The sequence below is a fragment of the Lepisosteus oculatus genome, chromosome 18, assembly GCF_040954835.1.
Source record: "Lepisosteus oculatus isolate fLepOcu1 chromosome 18, fLepOcu1.hap2, whole genome shotgun sequence".
NCBI lineage: Eukaryota > Metazoa > Chordata > Actinopteri > Semionotiformes > Lepisosteidae > Lepisosteus > Lepisosteus oculatus.
Window position 1 is genome coordinate 21718549 of NC_090713.1, and position 24964 is coordinate 21743512.

The 24964-nt window shown below is 59.3% G+C and overlaps 1 protein-coding gene across 1 annotated transcript; it reads left to right on the forward strand.

Annotated features, from left to right (window-relative positions):
- Window positions 1–1425: 1425 nt before the first annotated feature.
- mta2 (metastasis associated 1 family, member 2) lies at window positions 1426–23616 on the forward strand. Its single transcript, XM_069180198.1, has 18 exons — window positions 1426–1944; window positions 9645–9712; window positions 10546–10639; window positions 12150–12267; window positions 12948–13011; window positions 13113–13230; window positions 13821–13923; window positions 15036–15135; window positions 16379–16567; window positions 16886–16960; window positions 17918–17976; window positions 19132–19232; window positions 19731–19870; window positions 19994–20222; window positions 20320–20409; window positions 20890–21008; window positions 21211–21359; window positions 21455–23616. Exons 1-18 carry the CDS (start codon window positions 1917–1919, stop codon window positions 21606–21608), a joined length of 1998 nt encoding a protein of 665 aa, XP_069036299.1. The 5' UTR covers window positions 1426–1916; the 3' UTR covers window positions 21609–23616.
- The last annotated feature ends 1348 nt before the right edge of the window (window positions 23617–24964 follow it).

The window sequence follows — 24964 nt, forward strand, 5'->3', positions numbered from 1 at the left end:
AGATGTCGGCGCAGCACTGTTACAGCATGCTGAGAGAGAAGATGGATACGATACATAGCAGCCAGGGTATCGCCTTCAACACCACGGCTGGGCAGCTTGTCCCCCACCCCCACCACCCTCTGTGTAAAGGCGGGCCTCCTGCGCCCAGACTGGAGCGTCTCACCCAGCTGCGTCTTGAGTGACGTCGAGGTTATCAGCCTCAACAACGTGGCTGGGGAAAATAGCTCCACGCTCCCGCCACCCTTGGCGTAGAGCGGTGCCTCCTGTCCTGCTTGTAGGATCTCAGCCAGCTGTGCCTTGAAAGAAGCCAGGGTATCGGCTTCAGCACCGCGGCCGGGCAGCTTGTTCCACACTCCCACCACCCTATGTGTAAAGTGTGTGTGTGTGTCTCTCTCTCTCCCTCCCTCCCTTCCCGCCCGCTCTCAGTCTGAACCACTCTTCCACTCAGTTTCCTCTGGCGTCTTCCTGGTTAGCCTTTCAGTGTCGAACGCCTCACCGCCCCCCCCCCGATAACAACTGGTGGGTTGAAAACGCGCTGAAACGGAACTTTTTCCGCCCGTGCGGCCTTTGCGGTGCCGAGCGCGGCGGCGGCGGGGCCAGATCCGGTCCCGCACGACGGGTCGAATTGGAGCCGCCGAGCGGGGCGGGACTTCCGCGTCCGTGCCCACCGCCGGCTGTGGGGCGCAGCGGAGCCGAGAGACCGGCCTCGGGACGTCCCAGCGCCCGGCTGCGTGCACGGCGACCTTGTCTCTTAATGACCCCCTCCCCCCGGGCTTGGACTGCTGCAGGGGGGGCGATGCAAACCACCGCAGCCAGCCTTAAAACACACGACGCCCTCGCCTCGCATGACCCCGGGCTGTGGCTGTCAAAAGCGGTAAACACGTGTCGCAAAAAACTCCCCCCCTCCTCCTCCTCACACACACAGAAAAGTTCAATAAGCGTTGGTGTCCCCGGTAGGATAATTACAGAGCGACGGGAGCATTTCTCGCACGGCATCTTCGGGAAGGGTTCCTGGACGTTGCGGGTTCGAATCCAGGGCGTGCTGTGCCCCCTCCCGTCCCTCGAGGGGGGGCTGCGTAGATCAGACGTATCGATGCACAAATACAGTGCGAGCAACTTCTGCGATTATTCAAAGGGGGGGGAGGGGTATGTGTTAACACCCGGGGGGGTGCGTTTCATTGTCCATTGCTTTGGCCTGTCGCTCGGTGTCGCCCTGGTGCGGGTAGTTCGGCGAGACGAGACGGGATCCCCAGCCGAGACGAAACCCGCCGGAGATACCCGAGCGCGGCCGAGGCGAGTCCGGCCCGGGCGGCGAGATGGTCCACCCCTGAAGATGACGTGAGCCGGCGAGGAGGGAGAGAGAGAGAGGGAGGAGGGGATGTGGCGTGTGTGTGTGAGAAGAGAGGTGAGGAAGAGGAGGATGAGGCTGGGAGCGGAGGGTGGGAGGAAGAGAGAGAGACGGGGTGGCTGTGTGTCGGGACTGTGAGCGAGTGACTGCGGAGGAGAGGGCGCTGGTGGACTCTCCCCTGCCGGACAGGAACAGCCGTGGGGCGGCGGGCGGCGACACGGGTTTTCTTCCACCCAAAAAGAAAGAGAGAGAGAGAAAAAAGAAGGGGGCTAAACCTGGACAACACTGTAACGGAAAGTTGTAACTTCGCGAGTGGCGGCGCGGGTGATCCCTCGCCTTTTGTTTCTAGGCGAAGGGCGGCCCGCCTCCGAGGGGGAACCGGGATCGGATCGGATCGGATCGGCGCCGGGAGACGGATTTTGCCTCCCTTCTTTCGTTTTGTGTGTGTGGTTTTATTTTTTAAATTCCTATTTCAAGAAGAAGAAGAAGAAGAAGAAGGGAGAATTGTTTCGGCCGCAGCCGACGGGTTTCCCTCGGCCGGGTGTCTGTTCAAGACGGCGACCGGAGAATGGCGGCCAACATGTACAGAGTCGGGGGTGAGTTCGCCAGTCGGGTTCCGAGTTCGGGTCGCTCCTGTCCCGAGGTGGGGGGGTTAGGATGCAGAGAGGAGGTGATGGTGAAGGAGGTGGTGGGGGGGTTGCATATTTTTTTATTTCCGTGCGTGTCGCTCCAGCCAGCGAGAATTGAATCATCATCATCATCGTCATCCTCGGTTCGGGGAGAAGAGGCACCGATCCATCCCGGTGCTCCGGTGACATCGAACCGGGTCTCTGTTCTGCCGTCGAAGCCCTAGGCCCCGAGCACCCCTCTCTCTATCCCCCCGGTGATCTCCGGAGGAAGTTTGGCGAAGGATTTTTATTCAGTTTGTGTTTGTGTGAGTGAGGGGGGTGGCGGGGTCGTTTTAAATTAAAACCGCAAACTGTTTCCTTTCTTCTTGTGCGAAGAGAAAGGGGAAAAAAAAAAACACCCGGCCGACGCCGAGACGGTTCGTATCTTCCTGTCCGGAGAGGCTGAATTTTGGGAAGTAAAAAAAAATCTAACACAACCGGTTTAAGGTCCCGGAACCGCCGGTGTCTTTTTTTTGGGGGGGGGGTGATTGAACCGTGCGAGGTGGGAGGGAGGACGACGACGACTTGAATTTGTTCAGTTTAAAAAAAATAAATAAATACAAACTATTTCGGGGACTTGTTCGCGGAACTCCACGCAGGACGCAGGTTGCCCACGCCACGGGGTTCGTGAGCGAGCGAGCGTGTGTGTGGACGTTACCGAGGGCTCGGCGGTGCGGAGAGGCGATCTGCTCTGGTCGCGTCTGAAAAGGCGACATGTAGGTCACACACACACACTCTCACACACACACACACGGTTCGAGTGGAGGGTAACCGGTATGGTCGCGCAGAACCAAACAAACACAAAAGGAGCACGCGTGGCGCGCACACGCCACGCAGCTGGCGTGGAAACCAGCTGAACGGGAGCCCCGGCGGAGTCCGCGCGGCCTGCGTGTCTGTGGCTGTCGCACGGGAGGAGGAGGAGGAGGAGGGGGGGGCGGATTTTATCGCGAAGGCGGAACCACCGTGTCGGAAGCCGTCGCGCGGCCGGTAGCGAGGAGGGGGTTTCGGGGGGCCGCTGTGCAGGCACGAGGCCTTGAGGGGAGGGGGTGGGGGGGCTTTATTCTTTATATCTTGAAGCCCTGCTGTTGAGGAGCTGCCCTCCCGCCCCCTCTTTCCCCGTGCGTGGACTGTGACGCCAATAACACACAGCCAGGGCGCCCGTGGGACAGACATCCACCCCGCCACAGCGCGGGGGGCTCGCTGCTGGACGTGCCAACAACTGTCTGCCCCCCCCCCGACCTTTTCGTCCCACCCCCGGGGGCAAAGTATCACGGTGTAGAGACACACGTGAGCCTGCCTTGTCTCCTGTCTCCTGGCCTGCCGGGGTGGGGGGGTCTCGAAGCGACCCAGTCGATTTTAAGGTGGAAGTTTTTCAGGAGTGAGCGAGACGCCTGGGGTTCAGGCCCCCCCCCCCCCCCCTGCGGCGGTGGCGGTGGGCTTCAGAAAGGTCTCGGCCTGTCTCCCTGCTGCCCACCCTACTAATGCCCCTGCAGGCTCTCTCATGCCTCCTTCCCTTCGTGTGCCCTGGTGCGAGCTCTTGTGCACACCTCCTTGCACCCTCCTTGCCCTCGTGCGCGCTCTCGTGCGAGCCCCCTGTGCACACTCGCTCGAGCCACCTTGTCCTCGTGCACACCCTCTCACCCTCTGCTCCTTGCCCTGGTGTGCGCTCTCGTGCAAGCCTCCTTGTCCTCGTGCACACTCTTTCACCCTCTGCTCCTTGCCCTTGTGCACACTCGCTCAAGCCTCCTTGCCCTTTTGCACACTCTTTCACCCTCTGCTCCCTGCCCTGGTGGTGCGTGCTCTTGTGCACACCTACTTGCACGCCCCCTTGCTCTCGTGCGCACACTCTCACCCTCTGCTCCTGGCCCCGGGCCACACCAGAGCCCCAGTGACTCAGGACAGCCCTCCCCTGCGGCCCTGGTGGCCCCGTATCTCTGCTCCAGCGACCTCAGCGCTGCGCCCCCATCTCTCCGCGCCCTGAGGGTCTGCAGGGTCCGGCTTCTGGGTCCAGCCCCCGCTGCTGGAACAGGCTCGCTGTGCCGCTGGCCTGTGTGGTCATCAGCCCGTCTTGGTGGTTTTCAGGAGCTTTTTCCTCTCCTAGATCTGGAGGTCCTTATACCCTCTCGTTCTAGTGTGCGTTGTGAAGGGGGGTGGTTGCCCACACTGAGCGGTAAAGACCAGTTTTTGGGGTTAGATAATGGCAGGGGTGTCCAGTCCTGGTCCAGGAGGGGTCAGTGTGTCTGCAGCAGGGCTGTCCAGTCCTGGTCCAGGAGGGGTCAGTGTGTCTGCAGCAGGGCTGTCCAGTCCCGGTCCTGAAGGGGTCAGTGTGCCTGCAGCAGGGCTGTCCAGTCCTGGTCCAGTAGGGGTCAGTGTGACTGCAGCAGGGGTGTCCAGTCCTGGTCCAGGAGGGGTCAGTGTGTCTGCAGTAGGGCTGTCCAGTCCTGGTCCAGGAGGGGTCAGTGTGTCTGCAGCAGGGCTGTCCAGTCCTGGTCCAGTAGGCAGTACTATATTTGCAGAGTTTCCAGGTCTCTTCAAAGCAGCAGCAAACTGGTCCAAGAAGCCAGTAATGAGCTAATTGCAGTCATTAAGCATTGACCTGGAATGGGGAAAAAAACTGCAGCAGCACCTAGCTTTCCAGGACCGGGACTGGACACCCGTCCAGGATCTCATTAACACTTGGATCTCCGATCATGGCCACCAAAGAGGTCAGAGGTCAGTGCTGGGGCAGGCGATCTCTCCAGATAATCAGTCTGCTGAGAACCAGTCTTCTTGGTGGAGCAGAATCTGTCACTCTGTGCCCTGCTCCTGCCGTTGTCCTGACTACCTGTGGTCATTCGAGATCTGTTTCGCAAGAGCAGGAGTTCTGGCCGCTGCATCCAATTCAAGGCCAAAGGGAAAACGGAGCCTATCCCAGCAGGCAGTGGGCACGAGATTGGGCATACCAGCAGTGTGAGACCGCACCGGGGCCCTTCCGTTCCTGAGGGTCTGTCTGTGTGGAGTTTGCATGTTCTAGCTGTTTGTGTGGGTTTCTTCCTGGTGCTGTGGTTGCCTCCCACACTCCCCAGACCTGCTGGTGGGGTAGATGGCTGTCCCCTCTCTGACACACGTGAGGATGGAATCCTGCTGGATTGTTTACTCGTCGAGGACCTTGGGAATATTAGGTTGTGTTTGTATAGCGCTTTTGATCCCAAAGATGATCCGGAAGTTTTTTGCATTTATGAAGGGACCCCCTCTGTTAACCGTTGAGATGGAGCCCCCACCTGGGAGACGCACAGTGCTCATTCTGCACCAGCAGCCCCCACCTGGGAGACACACAGTGCTCATTCTGCACCAGCAGCCCCCACCTGGGAGACACACAGTGATCATTCTGCACCAGCAGATCGGGGGGGAAGAGAGAATCTGCTTCACTAGCTGAATTAAGGCAGAACTTTAGAGGGGCAAAATTGTTCAGTTGTCCTGTGAACCACTGGACCAGCTGTCCTCCTGGTCTGACAGGACTGGACCTGAACCACCGGACCAGCTGTCCTCCTGGTCTGACAGGACTGGACCTGAACCACCGGACCAGCTGTCCTCCTGGTCTGACAGGACTGGACCTGAACCACCGGACCAGCTGTCCTCCTGGTCTGACAGGACTGGACCTGAACCACCGGACCAGCTGTCCTCCTGGTCTAACAGGACTGGACCTGAACCACTGGACCGGCTGTCCTCCTGGTGTGACAGGACTGGACCTGAACCACTGGACCAGCTGTCCTCCTGGTCTGAAAGGACTGGACCTTGTTAAACATGGGCTGCTGTGTGGTTGTCGGCCATTCTCGAAAGGCCCGAACCGCGTCACCGGGTTGTGTGACCTTGCGACCTCCTGCACGTACACGACCAATCCCGTTCCGGTGTGCTCTTCCTAAGGGAAACTGGCACTGAGGCCGGATCCAGTCGGGTCTGCTCTCGTTACGAGACGGGTGTTTGCTGAACATCCAGGAGCAGCAGGTGGGGTGTGGTCTCTGAAATCCCTGCCGCGTGTTGGACTTCATAAATCATTCCCAACCGCCCTTCGGGAAAGGCATTCCAGGGAGCACGATCAGGTTGGATTCAGACGGCTAGGGGTCCCGACCATTAAAGTGAGCGTGTTAAATATGATGTTGGAGGGGTGCTGCACCACTCAGTGGTGCTGAGTGTTGGTGCCTCACAACGCTGGGGTCCTGAGTTGATTTCTGGACCTGGGGTGCTGTCTGTGGGGAGTCTGCGTGTCTCCCATGTGTTCGTGTGGGTTTCCTCTGGGTGCTCCAGTTTCCTCCCTCACTCCAAAGACAGGCTGGTGGGTTACGTGTTAGTGGCTTCTGGGAAAACTGGCCCTGGTTTGTGTGTGTGATTGCGTGTCCCGTGATGGACTGGCCCTGGTGTGTGTGAGTGTGTGTGTCCCGTGATGGACTGGCCCTGGTGTGTGTGAGTGTGTGTGTCCCGTGATGGACTGGCCCTGGTGTGTGTGAGTGTGTGTCCTGTGATGGACTGGCCCTGGTGTGTGTGAGTGTGTGTCCTGTGATGGACTGGCCCTGGTGTGTGTGAGTGTGTGTCCTGTGATGGACTGGCCCTAGTGTGTGTGAGTGTGTGTCCTGTGATGGACTGGCCCTAGTGTGTGTGAGTGTGTGTCCTGTGATGGACTGGCGCTGGTGTGTGTGAGTGTGTGTGTCCTGTGATGGACTGGCGCTGGTGTGTGTGAGTGTGTGTGTCCTGTGATGGACTGGCGCTGGTGTGTGTGAGTGTGTGTGTCCTGTGATGGACTGGCGCTGGTGTGTGTGAGTGTGTGTGTCCTGTGATGGACTGGCGCTGGTGTGTGTGAGTGTGTGTGTCCTGTGATGGACTGGCGCTGGTGTGTGTGAGTGTGTGTGTCCTGTGATGGACTGGCCCTGGTGTGTGTGAGTGTGTGTGTCCTGTGATGGACTGGCGCTGGTGTGTGTGAGTGTGTGTGTCCTGTGATGGACTGGCGCTGGTGTGTGTGAGTGTGTGTGTCCTGTGATGGACTGGCGCTGGTGTGTGTGAGTGTGTGTGTCCTGTGATGGACTGGCGCTGGTGTGTTTGTGTGTGTCCTGTGATGGACTGGCCCTGGTGTGTGTGTGTGTGTCCTGTGATGGACTGGCCCTGGTGTGTGTGTGTGTGTCCTGTGATGGACTGGCCCTGGTGTGTGTGTGTGTGTCCTGTGATGGACTGGCCCTGGTGTGTGTGTGTGTCCTGTGATGGACTGGCCCTGGTGTGTGTGTGTGTCCTGTGATGGACTGGCCCTGGTGTGTGTGTGTGTCCTGTGATGGACTGGCCCTGGTGTGTGTGTGTGTGTGTCCTGTGATGGACTGGCCCTGGTGTGTGTGTGTGTGTCCTGTGATGGACTGGCCCTGGTGTGTGTGTGTGTGTCCTGTGATGGACTGGCCCTGGTGTGTGTGTGTGTGTCCTGTGATGGACTGGCCCTGGTGTGTGTGTGTGTGTGTCCTGTGATGGACTGGCCCTGGTGTGTGTGTGTGTGTGTCCTGTGATGGACTGGCCCTGGTGTGTGTGTGTGTGTCCTGTGATGGACTGGCCCTGGTGTGTGTGTGTGTGTCCTGTGATGGACTGGCCCTGGTGTGTGTGTGTGTGTCCTGTGATGGACTGGCCCTGGTGTGTGTGTGTGTGTCCTGTGATGGACTGGCCCTGGTGTGTGTGTGTGTGTGTGTCCTGTGATGGACTGGCCCTGGTGTGTGTGTGTGTGTGTGTCCTGTGATGGACTGGCCCTGGTGTGTGTGTGTGTGTCCTGTGATGGACTGGCCCTGGTGTGTGTGTGTGTGTGTCCTGTGATGGACTGGCCCTGGTGTGTGTGTGTGTGTCCTGTGATGGACTGGCCCTGGTGTGTGTGTGTGTGTCCTGTGATGGGCCCTGGTGTGTGTGTGTGTGTCCTGTGATGGACTGGCCCTGGTGTGTGTGTGTGTGTGTCCTGTGATGGACTGGCCCTGTGTGTGTGTGTGTGTGTCCTGTGATGGACTGGCCCTGGTGTGTGTGTGTGTGTCCTGTGATGGACTGGCCCTGGTGTGTGTGTGTGTGTCCTGTGATGGACTGGCCCTGGTGTGTGTGTGTGTGTGTCCTGTGATGGACTGGCCCTGGTGTGTGTGTGTGTGTGTCCTGTGATGGACTGGCCCTGGTGTGTGTGTGTGTGTGTCCTGTGATGGACTGGCCCTGGTGTGTGTGTGTGTGTTGTCCTGTGATGGACTGGCCCTGGTGTGTGTGTGTGTGTGTCCTGTGATGGACTGGCCCTGGTGTGTGTGTGTGTGTGTGTCCTGTGATGGACTGGCCCTGGTGTGTGTGTGTGTGTCCTGTGATGGACTGGCCCTGTGTGTGTGTGTGTGTGTCCTGTGATGGACTGGCCCTGGTGTGTGTGTGTGTGTGTCCTGTGATGGACTGGCCCTGGTGTGTGTGTGTGTGTGTCCTGTGATGGACTGGCCCTGGTGTGTGTGTGTGTGTCCTGTGATGGACTGGCCCTGGTGTGTGTGTGTGTGTCCTGTGATGGACTGGCCCTGGTGTGTGTGTGTGTGTCCTGTGATGGACTGGCCCTGGTGTGTGTGTGTGTGTCCTGTGATGGACTGGCCCTGGTGTGTGTGTGTGTGTCCTGTGATGGACTGGCCCTGGTGTGTGTGTGTGTGTCCTGTGATGGACTGGCCCTGGTGTGTGTGTGTGTGTGTCCTGTGATGGACTGGCCCTGGTGTGTGTGTGTGTGTCCTGTGATGGACTGGCCCTGGTGTGTGTGTGTGTGTCCTGTGATGGACTGGCCCTGGTTGTGTGTGTGTGTGTGTCCTGTGATGGACTGGCCCTGGTGTGTGTGTGTGTGTGTCCTGTGATGGACTGGCCCTGGTGTGTGTGTGTGTGTGTCCTGTGATGGACTGGCCCTGGTGTGTGTGTGTGTGTGTCCTGTGATGGACTGGCCCTGGTGTGTGTGTGTGTGTCCTGTGATGGACTGGCCCTGGTGTGTGTGTGTGTGTGTCCTGTGATGGACTGGCCCTGGTGTGTGTGTGTGTGTCCTGTGATGGACTGGCGCTTGTGTGTGTGAGTGTGTGTGTCCTGAGATGGACTGGCGCTGGTGTGTGTGAGTGTGTGTGTCCTGTGATGGACTGGCCCTAGTGTGTGTGTGTGTGAGTGTGTGTGTCCTGTGATGGACTGGCCCTAGTGTGTGTGTGTGTCCTGTGATGGACTGTAGGTCCCAGGGTGCACCGGTTCTTACACCCATTGCTTGTTGGGATAGGCTCCGGCTGCCCAGCGACCCTTAACTGGTAGGGGGTGGATGGAAAGGGATGGGTTATGTTGGTATCTCGTCAGGCTGGAGTTGACGTCCCAGTGTATCGGATCCGGGAACGCTGGTTCTGTTCAGTAAAAGCCTGACTGAGGGCATGCAGTCGCCCTCGTAATGTCGGGGAAATTTTGAAAATTGTAGCTATATATATAAAAAAAAAGATTTGTTTGAAGGATCGAAGCCTTTTGTTTTGGCTGCTGTGTTAATCGGCTGTGTTGGAGCTCTTTATTTAGTTTTTGCCCGACAGCCTGGGGTTTCCAGACGTGCGAGGCACTGTGACAGGACACGTTTGCCTTCTGCACCTAAAGCGATTTCCTTCTCTCTCCAGATTATGTCTACTTTGAGAACTCTTCCAGTAACCCTTACCTCATCCGCCGGATCGAGGAGCTCAATAAGGTGAGTGCTTTTGAACAGGGGATGGGCCTCCCAAAACATCCCTCTCGCTCAGTCTACACTTGAAAGATCTGCCTGGCTTGTTCCACGCCCCCACCTCCCTTTGTGTAGGGCCTTGACCCGTTTCGGGGCCCTGGTAATGCTCCTCCTGATTCTCCGATATGCTTCCCTGGCTTCTTGCTCTGATCCTGAGGAAGGACTTGTTGCGTGTTTAGGGTCCAGTTGTCTTGCTGTTTTGCTGCTGAAAGAACTGTGGACGGGGCTGGCCAGGCGCAGCTCGGGCAGCAGGATCTCCGCCTGAGCGCTCGCTGGGGTATCTTAATCTGCGTTGAAGAAGCTTGCAGTATGTTCCAGAATTCGGCCGCCAGAATCCTAGCGCAAGTGATCACGTTACTCCTGTCCTGGAGTCCCTGCACTGGCTTCCCGTCAGGTTTTGTGTCGACTTGGCTTGGCACCTCAGTACCTGTCTTCAGTTACTGTCTCCCTCCTCCCCACCTCACAGCCCTCGTTCCTCTGACTCTGGTCTCCTGTCTGTCCCCCAAGCCCGTCTACACTCTGGGGGGCGACAGGGTCTTCCCCAGCTGCGCCCCAGAGCCCCCTTGCTTACCTAACGTTGTCCTAACCCCCATCTGCGGTCTTCTCTCACGGTGTATTTTTTCCGTTCTGCAAAGCGCTTGATATAAAATAGTTTATGGCGATGCTGGTCAAATGTGGGGGGACGGATCTGTAGCTGTGGGGCGCAGTCGGTTCTCCGTCGGCCGGGGGTCCGGTGGTGTCCTGGCGCTGGCGCACATGCATGCACGCGCGTGTCTGACCCCGTCCCTCCTGTCCCCCAGACCGCCAACGGGAACGTGGAGGCCAAGGTGGTGTGTCTCTTCAGGAGACGGGACATCTCCGGCAACCTCAACAGCCTGGCAGACAGCAACGCCCGTGAGTACGCGCCCGTCGCTCCGCGGGCCCGATCTGGGACCAAACTCGGATCCCCCCCAGCCTTTCCGGGCCCACCCAGAGAGAAGAGTCAGTGCTTTTCCCAGTTGTGATGACCTGCACCCAGCAGTGTCCTCAGCAGACTGGAGCCTCTGAACTGGCCCCACCACCCTGCTGAGAGCTGGGGTGCGGGGAGCGGACTGGCGCCTCACCCAGCTGGGGGTACACGCCGCTAGGGGTGGAAGGGATCCCCACGACCCGTACAGAGCTCCGAGTGGGGGGGGCGTCCAGGAAAGAGCTCTGGAAGTGTCGGGAATTCTTTATTTATTGTCCTCCTCTGCCGGTAACCAGCCTTCACTCCTCCATCGGCCGGCTCGGAGGGGCCCGGTTCCGTTCCGATCTTCCTTGAAGGGTATCCGCGTGTTGTGGTGGGGGGAGGTGTGTGTGTGTGTTGAATTCCAGCTCCTGAGCCCAGACGGGTTCAGAGCCAGTTTGGCTGCTTGCTGGCTGAGGTCTGGAGGCGAGGGTGAGCAAGTGCCCGACAGCTCTGCCGTATCGGGGCGGGGGGGGGCCCCCACGCTGGCTCTGTCTGGCCCGGGGGCACGGCCTACAGGAACAAGGGCGGCGTGCAAGGGGTTAAACTCGTTAAACCTGCGCTCGGGCCTCTTTGTCTTTGTGAGTCTGCCCGCCTGCGTGTGTGTGTGTGCGGGCCTGCGTGCCCGCGCGTGTGTCAGTGGTGGAGGTGGCGGTGTGAGTGCGTGTTGACGGGAGGAGGGAGGGGGGGGGGATGGGCTCCTCAGGTTCGGTGCGCAGGGGTTTCCCGCTGTGTCTGGCAGGGGCCAGGCCGGCCAATGGGGGAGCAGGAGGGGGTTAACGGAAGGGGGCGTGGCCTCGGGCGCCCTGTCAGGGTTTCCTGTGCCGGAGTGCAGGGGCGGAGCCCGGGGCGCGTGTGTCTGTGTGCGTCTCTCTCTCTCAGGGTATTGAGCAGAGGCACTACAGTGCCAGCTCGGACAGATACCGGCATGACGGGCTCCCAGTGGGGCGATTTAAAAAAAAACAACTTTTAAATCTTGGTCTATTTCATTTGTCGGCCCAACCAAGACCCGCATCCCCCACCCCCCCTCCCCGGCGTGTCTTGGCACTGCTTTGAAAGTAGTTTTCCCATCATGCCCGGGGCTTGGCCAACCCCGCGCTGCTGTGGGGAGGCAGCAGGTTGCGACGCGCTCAAGGAGCTGGTCCGCTGGTCCCGCCAAACGCGGCTACCTAGTCTTTCCTTCCCCTGTGGCTGGATGGATCGTGTGTGTGTGTGTGTGTTCCACGCTCCTGCCACTCTCTGTGCAAAGAAAGCGCCCCCCCCCCCCGCTGTCAGCCTTCAAGGGCCCCGCGCTCAGAGGCCTTCACCTGCCGGAGACCGGAGGGGCTCGGCCTCCCCAGCCCAGCCTCTGACGGACGGGCCCTTGAGGGACCTGCGAGTGGGCCGGCGCTGACCTGTCCCCCGTCCCCCCTCTCCCAGGAGACTTCGAGGAGGAGTCCAAGCAGCCGGCCGTGTCAGAGCAGCAGAAGCACCAGCTGCGGCACCGAGAGCTCTTCCTCTCGCGCCAGTTCGAGTCCCTGCCGGCCACGCACATACGGTGAGGGTCCGTGCCCGTCTCCTGTCTGCTGTCTGCTGTCTGCTGTCTGCTGTCTGCTGTCTGCTGTCTCCTGTCTCCTGTCTGCTGTCTCCTGTCTGCTGTCTCCTGTCTGCTGTCTGCTGTCTCCTGTCTCCTGTCTCCTGTCTCCTGTCTCCTGTCTCCTGTCTCCTGTCTCCTGTCTCCTGTCTGCTGTCTCCTGTCTCCTGTCTCCTGTCTCCTGTCTCCTGTCTCCTGTCTCCTGTCTCCTGTCTCCTGTCTGCTGTCTCCTGTCTCCTGTCTCCTGTCTCCTGTCTCCTGTCTCCTGTCTCCTGTCTCCTGTCTCCTGTCTCCTGTCTCCTGTCTCCTGTCTCCTGTCTGCTGTCTGCTGTCTGCTGTCTGCTGTCTGCTGTCTGCTGTCTGCTGTCTGCTGTCTGCTGTCTGCTGTCTCCTGGGGGGGGTTTGGACAGGAATTGAAGGCCCAGCTGGTGTTTTGAGCAGCACGCACGCTCAAACGCACGAGGGGACTGCCCAGCGGGACCATTCCGAGCTCTTCTCGGGCCCAGGCGGGACCGTCTCCTGGCCTCCCTCTGCACCACGGCAGCCCTGACCGTGAGGTCTCCGGCCTACACGCGACGGGAGAGGACGGGGGCCCCCGTGGGTGACGGGGTCACGGGGTGACGCGGGTCTCTTTGTCGTTCCAGGGGGAAGTGCAACGTGACACTGCTGAACGAGACGGACGTGCTGGCCTCCTACCTGGACAAGGAGGTGAGGGTTTACTCCGGGGGGGGGTCGAGCGCTCGGTCCGGGCCGGTCCGGTCCCGCAGAGCCCTGCAGGAAGTGACCGCCGCGCGGCTCTCGTGTTGCAGGACTGCTTCTTCTACTCGCTGGTGTTCGACCCGGTCCAGAAGACGCTGCTGGCGGACCAGGGGGAGATCCGGGTGGGCTCCAAGTACCAGGCCGAGATCCCGGACAAGCTGGCGGAGGGTGAGTTTCTCTCTGGGTGGGGGATCCGGAGCGGTTCGGCCAGGGAAATTGTACGATCTGGTCCATGATGTGTGTGTGGGAACACGAGCGCTGGGGACTTCAGGGATAACTGTCCCTATTTCAGTCACCATCCCAGGACTGGCACACGGAAGCCTCCCTCCTGATGCCCGGGCTGTGCTCGTTCTGTAAAGCTAAAAGTGTCGAAAGTTTGTGAGAGGCGGGCGAAGGAAATCTGAGAAGTTTCTTCTTGAAACGGGCGAGGATCCCGATATGTTTTGACAGTCCTTTAAGGAGGGCAAGTGCGAAGGGTGGCTGGGGCTCTGACCCTTGAACCTTGAACCTGTGAACCCTTGGCCAGGGATCTGACCCTTGAACCTGTGAACCCTTGGCCGGGGCTCTGACCCTTGAACCTTGAACCTGTGAACCCTTGGCCGGGGCTCTGACCCTTGAACCTGTGAACCCTTGGCCGGGGCTCTGACCCTTGACCCTTGAACCTGTGAACCCTTGGCCGGGGCTCTGACCTTTGAACCTTGGTCCCTGACACCTCCCCCCACAACCCACCCACCCACCATGTTTCTCTGCCTACCTAGGGGAGCCAGACAGTCGCAACCAGGAGAAACTGGAGACGAAGGTGTGGGACCCCGACAACCAGCTGAAGGACCCCCAGATCGATCAGTTCCTGGTGGTGGCGCGGTACGTGTGTGCGTTAGGAGGTGGTCAAGCAGACATCTTGTGTTTCAATTCCAATCTGCCGTGCGCAGTGGGTTACAAACCAGGGTTCAGCCTGGAGGGCGGTACAGTAGCGCAGAGGCTGGCGTGGCTGGTCCCTGGTCCCCATTCCAGGCTTGGGGTGCTGTCTGTGGGGAGTCTGCATGTTCTCCCCATGTTTCCTCCCTCAGTCCAGAGACATGCTGGGGGGTTAATTAGCTTCTGGGAGAACTGGCTCTATTGTGTGTGAGTGTGTGTGTGTTCTGTGATGGACTGGCATCCTGCCCAGGGTGTCTGTCTATAAGATAAGACCACTTTATTAGCCCTATGCAATTTTCGCTCACCCAGCTTGCTCTCCATGAGACACACAGACAGGGAGAGAGAAGCTGGGGGTCAGAGCGCAGGGTCAGCCATTTATACGGCGCCCCTGGAGCAGCTGGGCTGAAGGGCCTCGCTCAGGGGCCCAACGGAGTAGGATTCCTCTGCTGGCCACGGCATTCGAAACCGGCGATCTTCCAGCCACAGAGCCCCCGGGCCGCCCCACTCTGTGTGTGCCCTGTGGTGGACTGGCGTCCCTCCCTGGGCGTACCCCGCCTTGTGCCCATTGCTTGCTGGGATAGGCTCCAGCTCCCCGTGACCCTGGCCTGGAAGGCCTGGTTATGGAAAGTGATGCGATGATGCAGATCTGATCAGCAGGGAAATAAGCTTGAAACTAGCGTGAGATAAGGTTTACTCAGGAGGGGCTGGGGGGAATTTCTTCTCCTGGTCACCGTGCGTCCTTTTCCGGCCATATCGGGTGTTTTTATTATCACAGCCTTGTTTCGTGTTTGTTTCCGAATGCATTTTTCTGAAAATGCCAGGGTTGTTTTTGTTTTTTAATGAATTTGCACTCAGTGGTTTCTGTAGCCCACAGAAAGCAGGCTCAGTGCACGGAGGTGTTGGGCAGTTAATGACATCTGGTGGCCGATGTTGGTATTGCACCCTGCTGGTCCGTCCCCCTGGACGCACACGTGGTTACAGCGCACAGCGCAGCAGCGTGGGGGGGTGTGGTGGGGGTCTCCTCTGCAAGCCCTGACTCCGGCTCCCCGTCTCCGCAGGGCTGTCGGCACGTTCGCCCGCGCCCTGGACTGCAGCAGCTCCATCCGCCAGCCCAGCCTGCACATGAGCGCCGCCGCCGCGTCGCGGGACATCACGCTGGTGAGCCCGGCGCCCCCCCTCGCTCTCCGCCTCTGTCTCTCCAACCCCCCGCTGTCTGTCTCTGGGTCTCTGCCCCCCCCCCCCTCTCTCTCTCTCTTGCTCTGTCTCTGTCCCCTTTGCTCTGTCTCTCTGTCTCTGTCTCTCTCTCCCCTTCGCTCGCTCTGTCCCTGTGTGTCTCTCCCCCTCGCTCTGTCTCTGTGTGTCTCTCTCCCCCTCGCTCTGTCCCTGTGTGTCTCTCCCCCTCGCTCTGTCCCTGTGTGTCTCTCTCCCCCTCGCTCTGTCCCTGTGTGTCTCTCTCCCCCTCGCTCTGTCCCTGTGTGTCTCTCCCCCTCGCTCTGTCTCTGTGTGTCTCTCTCCCCCTCGCTCTCCGCCTCTGTCCATCTCTGTCTCTCCAACCCCCCGCTGTCTGTCTCTGTGTCTCTGCCCCCCTCGCTCTCTCTCTCTCTCTCTTGCTCTGTCTCTGTCCCCTTTGCTCTGTCTCTCTGTCTCTGTCTCTCTCTCCCCTTCGCTCGCTCTGTCTCTGTGTGTCTCTCTCCCCCTCGCTCTGTCTCTGTGTGTCTCTCTCCCCCTCGCTCTGTCCCTGTGTGTCTCTCTCCCCCTCGCTCTGTCCCTGTGTGTCTCTCTCCCCCTCGCTCTGTCCCTGTGTGTCTCTCTCCCCCTCGCTCTGTCTCTGTGTGTCTCTCTCCCCCTCGCTCCGTCTCTGTGTGTCTCTCTCCCCTTCGCTCGCTCTGTCTCTGTGTGTCTCTCTCCCCCTCGCTCTGTCCCTGTGTGTCTCTCTCCCCCTCGCTCTGTCCCTGTGTGTCTCTCTCCCCCTCGCTCTGTCTCTGTGTGTCTCTCTCCCCCTCGCTCTGTCTCTGTGTGTCTCTCTCCCCCTCGCTCTGTCCCTGTGTGTCTCTCTCCCCCTCGCTCTGTCCCTGTGTGTCTCTCTCCCCCTCGCTCTGTCTCTGTGTGTCTCTCTCCCCCTCGCTCTGTCTCTGTGTGTCTCTCTCCCCCTCGCTCTGTCCCTCTATCTGTGTGTCTCTCTCCCCCTCGCTCTGTCCCTCTATCTGTGTGTCTCTCTCCCCCTCGCTCTGTCCCTCTCTCTGTGTGTCTCTCTCCCCCTCGCTCTGTCCCTCTCTCTGTGTGTGTCTCTCTCCCCCTCGCTCTGTCCCTCTCTCTGTGTGTGTCTCTCTCTCTCTGCGTCTCTGTCCCCCTCGCTCCGTCTCTCTGCCTGACCCGCCTGTCTGTCCCTCCCCGGCCTCAGTTCCACGCCATGGACACCCTGCAGAAGAACGGCTACGACCTGGCCAGGGCCATGTCCACGCTGGTGCCGCAGGGCGGCCCGGTGCTGTGCCGGGACGAGATGGAGGAGTGGAGCGCCTCGGAGGCCATGCTGTTCGAGGAGGCGCTGGAGAAGTACGGCAAGGACTTCAACGACATCCGCCAGGACTTCGTGAGTGACCCCCCGCTCGAGCCGATGATAAATGCTCCGCTCTGGCCGAGGCGGCCGAAGGGATTGCCGGTTCGAATCCGGGCTCGTGGCACAGCCCGATTTCCCCAAGCGGCCGCGCGCGCTTCACCGCGCCGGGAGGGGCTTGCGTCGTCGTCCCCGGGCTGCGGCTCAAGCCCCCCCTCCCCAGAGGCGTAGAAGAATCGAAAGCGGGCCTGCTCCGTCCCTCCGGAGGCTGGCCGTGTTCCGGAAACAGCCGGCTCGGGTGCGGGCGAGAGCCATAGGTCACCTGTTCTCTCTCTCTCTCCCTCCCCCCCGCAGCTGCCCTGGAAATCTCTGGCCAGCATTGTCCAGTTCTACTACATGTGGAAGACCACTGACCGCTACATCCAACAGGTACTGTAGCGAGACGCCGAGCTGCTGCTTCTAGATTGGTTACCGCTGAACCAGCCCGGGCAAGGATGGGACTCTCTTATCCATTGTCAGTTCCCCTTTTGAAGTCATTTCTCCATAAGTGGAGCGGTGGCTCTGTGGCTCAGGATCTGCGCCTGTGGCTGGAAGGTTGCCGGTTCGAATCCCGCGGCCGGCAGAGGAATCCTACTCCGCTGGGCCCCTGAGCCAGGCCCTTCACCCCAGCTGCTCCAGGGGCGCTGTATAAATGGCTGCTCTGACCCCCAGCTTCTCTCTCCCTGTCTGTGTGTCTCACGGAGAGCAAGCTGGGGTCTGCGAAGAGACACATCCCTCATGCAAGAAATTGTAAAGGGCCGATACAGTGATCTTCTCTTATCTCATTGCACTTCTAATGGGACCCTCTGTCCTGTATTGTGTAGCTGCAAGCGAAACACACACTCAGTCTAACCTGTAGTCGCTCACATGACTCAGTTCCAGTAAGCCTTCTGGGAAAAGCCTCCCTCGTTAAGCCCCATGGGCCCAGTTTACAGTCCAGAGCCTCCATATTTACAGTTTTTAATGTGGGATAGTTCCTCTTCATATGTTGTCTCTCCATACGGTGGATTTCAGAAGTCTACACGGGCGAGGAAAGTTAATTTTTCATTACTTTTCCTAAAAAGGATCAATTTTCACTTGAATAAGATCTTATTAAAGATGGAGGGGGGGAGGTCTGGCGTGATGCTTCTTGATTTCTGCCTTGACATCAACAAAAGCTGAAATTTCGATGAAGGGGTGTTCGGTCAAAGAGGTTCGATTATCCACCGTACGTGGTGACTTTGTGGTCCCTCGACCCCGACGATGACTGGGGTCCCCTGTCTTGCTGCTGTGCTGTGATGTCCTGCTGTCTAAGGTTCTCTTTCTTCTGTCTGGCTGCTGTGAACTGTTCCCCGGGATTCAATCCAGAAAAGGCTGAAGGCAGCTGAGGCGGACAGCAAACTGAAGCAGGTGTACATCCCCACCTAGTAAGAGCCTCTCCCGCCCTCGTCGGGGGTCCCTGCCGCACCCCCAGAACCGTAATCGTAAACCTAAGAGTACGCCAATGTGTCGTTAAAGATCTGGAACTGTTTCGTTGTGGTCAGTCAAAACAGCGGAGTTGTTACGTGATATGAGTAGGAGATCATTAAGACCTAAAATCCTGAAATCACACACTGTATTATTATTATTGAGAGACAGGCTCACAGTCTGTTCCTCAGGCTGACAGGAGATCACACACTGTATTATTATTATTGAGAGACAGGCTCACTGTCTGTTCCTCAGGCTTTTACAGGAGATCACACACTGTATTATTATTGAGAGACAGGCTCAGTGTCTGTTCCTCAGGCTGGGACAGGAGATCACACACTGTATTATTATTATTGAGAGACAGGCTCACTGTCTGTTCCTCAGGCTGGGACAGGAGATCACACACTGTATTATTATTATTGAGAGACAGGCTCACTGTCTGTTCCTCAGGCTGGGACAGGAGATCACACACTGTATTATTATTATTGAGAGACAGGCTCACTGTCTGTTCCTCAGGCTGACAGGAGATCACACACTGTATTATTATTATTGAGAGACAGGCTCACTGTTCCTCAGGCTGGGACAGGAGGTCACACACTGTATTATTATTATTGAGAGACAGGCTCACTGTCTGTTCCTCAGGCTGGGACAGGAGATCACACACTGTATTATTATTATTGAGAGACAGGCTCACAGTCTGTTCCTCAGGCTGACAGGAGATCACACACTGTATTATTATTATTGAGAGACAGGCTCACTGTCTGTTCCTCAGGCTGGGACAAGAGATCACACACTGTATTATTATTATTGAGAGACAGGCTCACTGTCTGTTCCTCAGGCTGGGACAAGAGATCACACACTGTATTATTATTATTGAGAGACAGGCTCACTGTCTGTTCCTCAGGCTGGGACAGGAGATCACACACTGTATTATTATTATTGCCCTGGTCAGATGTTCAGCGAGTGTGTGTTGTCTGTTGAGGGCTCTGTAGCAGTCCAGTTTGTGCTGTGTGTGTGTGTGTCCCAGTAGGTAGTGTTGTTGGGCTTGTGTTGGGATTTTGGTTGACTCTGATTTGCGAGATCAAAAAGAGGTTCTGCCTCTCTCCCTCCCTCAGCACCAAACCCAACCCCAACCAGATCATGACCCCCGGGGCGAAGCCGGGGATGAACGGCGCAGCAGGATTCCAGAAGGGCCTGACCTGCGAGAGCTGCCACAGTGAGTATCTGGAGAGCGAGAGCCCATTCCCGAGACCAGGAACATCCCGGGACCCGGTGAAGTTAGCTCGCCTCCGCCGTCCCCTGGGAAGCCTGGAGCTCGATAGGGACCTGAAATCGCTTGGGACCCCCACCTGTAACGGCCCGCTCCCTGGCCAGGCGTCTCGGGTTCGAGCCCTGAGCCCAGAGGGGTTCGTTGGCGCCGGGCAGAAAGTGCCAGAACGGCCTGTTCCCCGCAGTCCCATGACCACTGCTCAACGCACTGGGCTGTACTGGGAACACAGTGATGGACCCTGGGAAAGGGGCAGTTTGGGGGAAGCCAGGCCGCCCCCGCCTGCTTGTTTTTGCTTGGGGGTGTATGTGTGTAGGGGGGGAACATGCAGACTCCACCCAGACAGGCACCCACCCGCGCCGGAATCGAGCCCGTGGCCCCGGCAGGGCTGTGCCACCCCTGCCGGCCCTGACCTCCTGTGCGCCCGTGTCCCCCTGTGCCTTTCAGCCACCCAGTCCCCGCAGTGGTACGCCTGGGGGCCTCCCAACATGCAGTGCAGGCTCTGCGCGTCCTGCTGGGTCTACTGGAAGAAGTACGGCGGCCTGAAGACGCCCACGCAGCTGGAGGGCGCGGCCCGCGCCGGCACGGTACGAGACCCCCCTCCCCCCTCCCCCGCCGGCCGCAGGGCTCGGGTTCCACTCTCGCCTTGACGGCCGCTTGATTGTTCCGTTTTCTTCCTCCTCCTCCTCCTCGTCTTCCCTCCCACCCAGGAGGCGGCCCCCCGGGGTCACTTGACGCGGCAGGAGGTGCAGGGCCTGTCCCCCTTCGCCAGCAGCGCGGGCCGCGCCAAGCTGCTGGCCAAGAACCGGCAGACCTTCATCCTGCAGACCACCAAGCTGACGCGCATCGCCCGCCGCGTGTGCCACGACATCCTGCAGCCGCGGCGCGCCGCCCGCCGCCCCTACGCCCCCATCAACGCCAACACCGTCAAGGCTGAGTGTAAGCGCCGCCGCCCAGTAGGGGTCGCTGTGGCTTTGTAAGCTCGACTTCACACACAGCAGCTGCTCACCCACCTTCCCTCTTGTCCCCCCCCCAGGCATGATCAGGCTGCCCAAGGCGTCCAAGCTGCCCCTGAAGGTCCGGCCCACGACCCGGCCCAGCCTGGGAGCCATCATCAAGGAGCTGAGTGAGTACGGGGTGTCGACTGACCGGACCCGGTTCTCTTGGCTCTGGAGCTCCAGCGGGGTCCCCTGTCGGCTCGGCCCGGCTCAGGGCGGGGGGGGTTAGAAACCCAAGACGGGCTGGCACGAGAACCCGCAGGAGCGGGGTCCCCTCGGGGCCGAGACCGGGGGAACCCCTGCGCTAAAGAAATAGCCCGGCTTTGGGTGTCTGCCTGCCAGCAGACCTTCGCCATAATATGGGGAACTCCCCCTGCACCTGTGGCCTTGCGGTGGCCAGTGTGCCCTGTGTGGGGGGGGGGGGGGTTCCTAATATTTTGGCCAGTGGGTAGTGCCAGCGGGCCCGGGCGCGGATTTAACTCTCTTCAGCTCTGCGTGCTTCCCCGGGACGGAGTGACCCCCTGAAACCGCCCGAAACCGGGTCTGGAGAGGCTCGGACCCCCGCCCCCCGCTGGCCGAGCGCTGACCGCCGTCTCCCTGTGTTTCAGCCGCCCAGGCCCCGCTCAAGCTGAGGGCCCCGAGGGGGGCGCCCACGCCCATCAACCGGAACCAGGCCGCCCAGCCGCGCAGCGCCCCCAGCCTGCTGGGCAAGAGGCCCTTCGACAGCGTGAGTGCCCCCTGCCCTTACACTGGTGCGCCCACTCTGACCGGGGTAGCGCTGTTGCCTGGAGCGTCGCCACCGGGCGCTGGGGTCCAGGGTCGGGGGGGGGTCAGCGTCACGGCGACCTGCGCTCGGCCTCCGGGCGGGGGGTGGGGGCGGGCCCCCTCGGCCGCAGCGTCATGGCGACCTGTGTTCTGATTGGCTGCAGGTGGGAAGCGGGCTCCCGTACTCCACCAACGGCCGGCCGTTCACCTCGTCGGGGATGAGGACCACCTCCCAGTCCGTCATCAAGCGCCAGAAGGTCAACCAGGGCGACGCCCCCAACCCGGTGGTCTTCGTGGCGACGAAAGACACGAGGTACAAACCCCCCCCGCCGACCCCCCACGGTGGGCGGCCCCCTCTGCCTGGTGGCCGGCCCTGCTCAGCGGGTGTCTCCTCGCCTGTCTCCCCAGGGCCCTGCGCAAGGCGCTCACCCAGGCCGAGATGAGGAGGGCAGCCCGGAAGCCCCACCTGCCCGTGCGGGTGAAGGTGCCGCCGCCCCCCCGGCCCCCGCCCGCCCCCGCCGTGCCGCCTAGCAACAGCGAGCCCATCGTGCTGGAGGACTGAGGCGGGGCAGGACGCCGGCGCGTTTCCCCCTTTCCTGTCCCTGCCCCCGCACACGCGCTCTCGTCCCTGCCTCGGTCATCGGCTGTCCCGTCCGGCTCTGGGGTTCGAAACCCCCTCCCCCCCCCCCCCCCCCCCCAGGAAAGAAACCGTTCAAGTCGGGGAGGGGGAACAACACTGGAAGAGCCGAGCGCGTGTGGACAGGGCCCAGTCCTCCTCTTTGTCAAGACTGCAGAGGGTCGCCGGCGTTGTAGGAAATTTCCGGGGGCCCTGCTGGGGTCCGGCCGCCCTGTGACCTTTGACCCTTGCCTGGAATGATGGGAAGGGAAGTGGGGGGGGGGGAGGGGACAGCTGGGGTGAAGCAGGCCAGCGTCTCCCTGCCCTGGCTTGTGGATGGGAGACCGTAAGCCATACCGTCCCGCCCACAACCCGCCCAGGACTGGGACAGCACCGGAACCAGAGCCAGGGCTCCAGTCCTGCGGGATTGTGGGATTGCTCCTTCATCGTCCCGTCCCGTCCCCCCCCCCAGGACCGCCAGCTTCTGGCTGCAGCGACCTGTCCTTTTCAAATTCCTTCGGTGGGGGGGGGGGAGGTCATGTCAAGCGCTGTTGAACTCTGGGGCAGACGAGGGTCCGGTTTTGCTCCCGGCGTGCTGTGGCAGGCGGACTGGACGAAGGCTGGGCTCGGACCCCAGGCTCGGACCCCAGCGCTCCTCCCTGCGGGTGCTGACCGCGCACCGGACGTCGCCCTCGCCAAGCGCTCGGCCGTGACTGGGGGGGGGGGGGAGCTCTCGATTTGCCAGCCTGGTCCCGATTTTAAATTGCGGACCTCCGGAAGGGCTCTGAGCTCACAAACCGGCTTCGTCAGAAAGAGGGGCGAATCCACACCACCGGCGTTCCCGTTCAGGCTGGGCGGACCGCGGGCCCGTTCCCACGGTGGAGGCAATAACAGAGTGGAAGCTGGGATAACTCTACCAAGCCATAAGTTACTGTTGAATCCGGATCGTTTTCTCCCCGAGGACGCGCGAGGCTGGTCCCGGACGGGCTGGGTCCGGCTGTCGGGTCCGCTTTCTGGAAAAGCTGCCCTTGTACAATTGAGAAGCTTTTTTTTGCGGGGGGGGGAGGTCATTTAAAAACCCACACAAACCTGTCGGTGTTGCGGTACCCGGGCCGGATCTCCGGATTTGAGCCGATGGGTCTGGAGCTTTCCCAGCGGTGGGGGGTGGGGTGACCTGCCGGGTCGAGAGGCGCCCGTTTCTGCCTATGGCAGAGCGGGGGCGCAGGTGCTTTCGGGGATCCTGCCCCCTCGAGGGCTGGTGTCGGGCGTGACGGCGACAGGTTTCTGTGAGCGCTAGGCGGAGTTCGCGGCCTGTCCAACTTGGACCGTCTGAGTCCCTAGGGGTCGCGGGCAGGAGCCGCGGGTGTTGGGGTGTTGGTGGGGGGGGGCGGCATCGTTTTCGAGTCAGTTTGATTCAGATTTTGTGGAGCGTTTTCATCTTCCTTTTTTTTTTCTCTAGGGGTGAGTCGGGTCCGGCCCGGCCCGGCCCCGATGGTGGTCCGGAATCGAGACTTTGCGTTTAAAAACCCAGTTTTCTAGGCGGGAGATCTTCGAGAGGTTGAGGGGTTGGCAAGCCACCGGCGGTTTTTTCTTTGTGTGCTGTAAAAAGTTAATTTAAAATTAAAAGCCCAGCAATAGAAGACTTTTGAGACTCTTCAATAAAAAAAAAAAATGAGAATATTTTATAAAACTGAAGCTTGTAATATCTCCTGGTTTAGCGGAGAGATGTTTTATTTTCTGTACATGTGTTCATTTGTGCTTCGTTAGGGAAGGGAGGAGGGGATATTTTTTTGCGATGGGGGGGCCGAGTTGGAGAAGGGAGGGGGGCAGGATTTTGTACGTTGAAGAGAAATATGCTACAGTTCTTAACTTTTTTCTGAAGTGTTTTTTATTCGGATGTCTGTAACCTATTAATGTATCTGGAATTGAAATTGAAATAAATCTTTTTTCTTGATTGGTGGGGTGTTTTGTTCTTGGGGGTGTCTTTAAGGTTTGGGGTGAGTGGGGCAAAGCCCAGACTTCTGGTTGATTCAGTGCAGGGTCACATGGGAGCCTATCCCCAGCAAACAAGGGGCGCAAGGCGGGCTACGCCCCGGGCAGGACGTCGGTCCCTCACAGAGCACACACACACTGACACCAGGACACAGAAACCAACTTATCTACCAGCACGTCTGGGAGGAAACCAGAGAACCTGTAGGAACCGTATGTTAACTGGGGGGGGACATGCAAACTCCACACAGACAGCAACCTAGCCCCAGAATTGAACCCAGGGCCCCGGTCAAACAGCTGACCCAGGTGCTACCTTTCGCTTTGTTCCAAGATCTTCTGATGAATTCGAGACCCGAGTTCCAGCTTTTAAATCGCGTTTTGAAAAAGCTCTACTCATTAATTAACTGTTCTTTGTAGCTTTCATTGTTCATCTTATTTGGCTTTGCTTGAATGTGTGGCTTCGCATTTCTGTTTCGTTTCAAGGAGATTTCAATTAAATTTGATCGGGAAAGGCGCTATATAAGGTCTTAAGCGTTGTACTTCCACCAAACACACAACGAATACAGGGTTCTAGTCGTGTTAACATCTCTTTAGGAATCGCGGTATGACGTCTGAGGCGGATGACCGACTGAGCAGCAGCGTTCAACGTGAGTAAAGAGACTCACGACACGCAGGATCCCGTGGCTCGGGTTAACGGCGACTCCCTCCTCGTCCACAGGCCATTTCCCTGCGTGGGCAGGTGGTGTCCTGACCGGCGGGCGCGTTGTGGCGAAGCAAGTAGGAGAGCCGGGGCTCAATATCCAATAGAGGGCTTCTCTAGCACCACAGTGCTATGACCTCAAGGACCGAATATGTTACTACCAGAACCCATCAAGTACTATTCTAATAAATCCCGTTCCATGACTGTCGCATCGCACGGTTATTTTGAACTCGCATCTTTAGACGTGAATTTGTTGTTATTGCTCTGATGTCGCATCGAAACACAAGCTACACGTGCAGAGGCGTTTCTGTTATGGCCGAACTCACCTGCCAGTGAAAAGGGGACAGGGTCGTGGAAGCGCGTAAACAGCAGTGTAACACGTATTTAATCGCGTTGCTGGGTGGGCTCAACTCCGAGAGGTGCCCCAGACGTCAATACACAACTTTCCACCAATCGCGCCAGAGATGGACGGCCTGGTGTGAGCTTTTACAGTTGGTCCTTCCGGGCCACACGTCCAAGCGTTTGTGTACTAAGTCTATTTTACCTAACCCCTCACCTCGGGCAGAGGCGAAGTGCCGATGTGACACTGAATGCTTATTCACCGTGTGAGTGT

Bases quoted from the DNA above. Each gene is read 5' to 3' on its own strand.
- mta2 (XM_069180198.1), top strand. From the start codon at position 1,917: ATGGCGGCCAACATGTACAGAGTCGGGG. The intron at 1,945-9,644 runs GTGAGTTCGCCA...TTCTCTCTCCAG, and splicing joins CAACATGTACAGAGTCGGGG to ATTATGTCTACTTTGAGAAC. The intron at 13,012-13,112 runs GTGAGGGTTTAC...CTCGTGTTGCAG, and splicing joins CCTCCTACCTGGACAAGGAG to GACTGCTTCTTCTACTCGCT.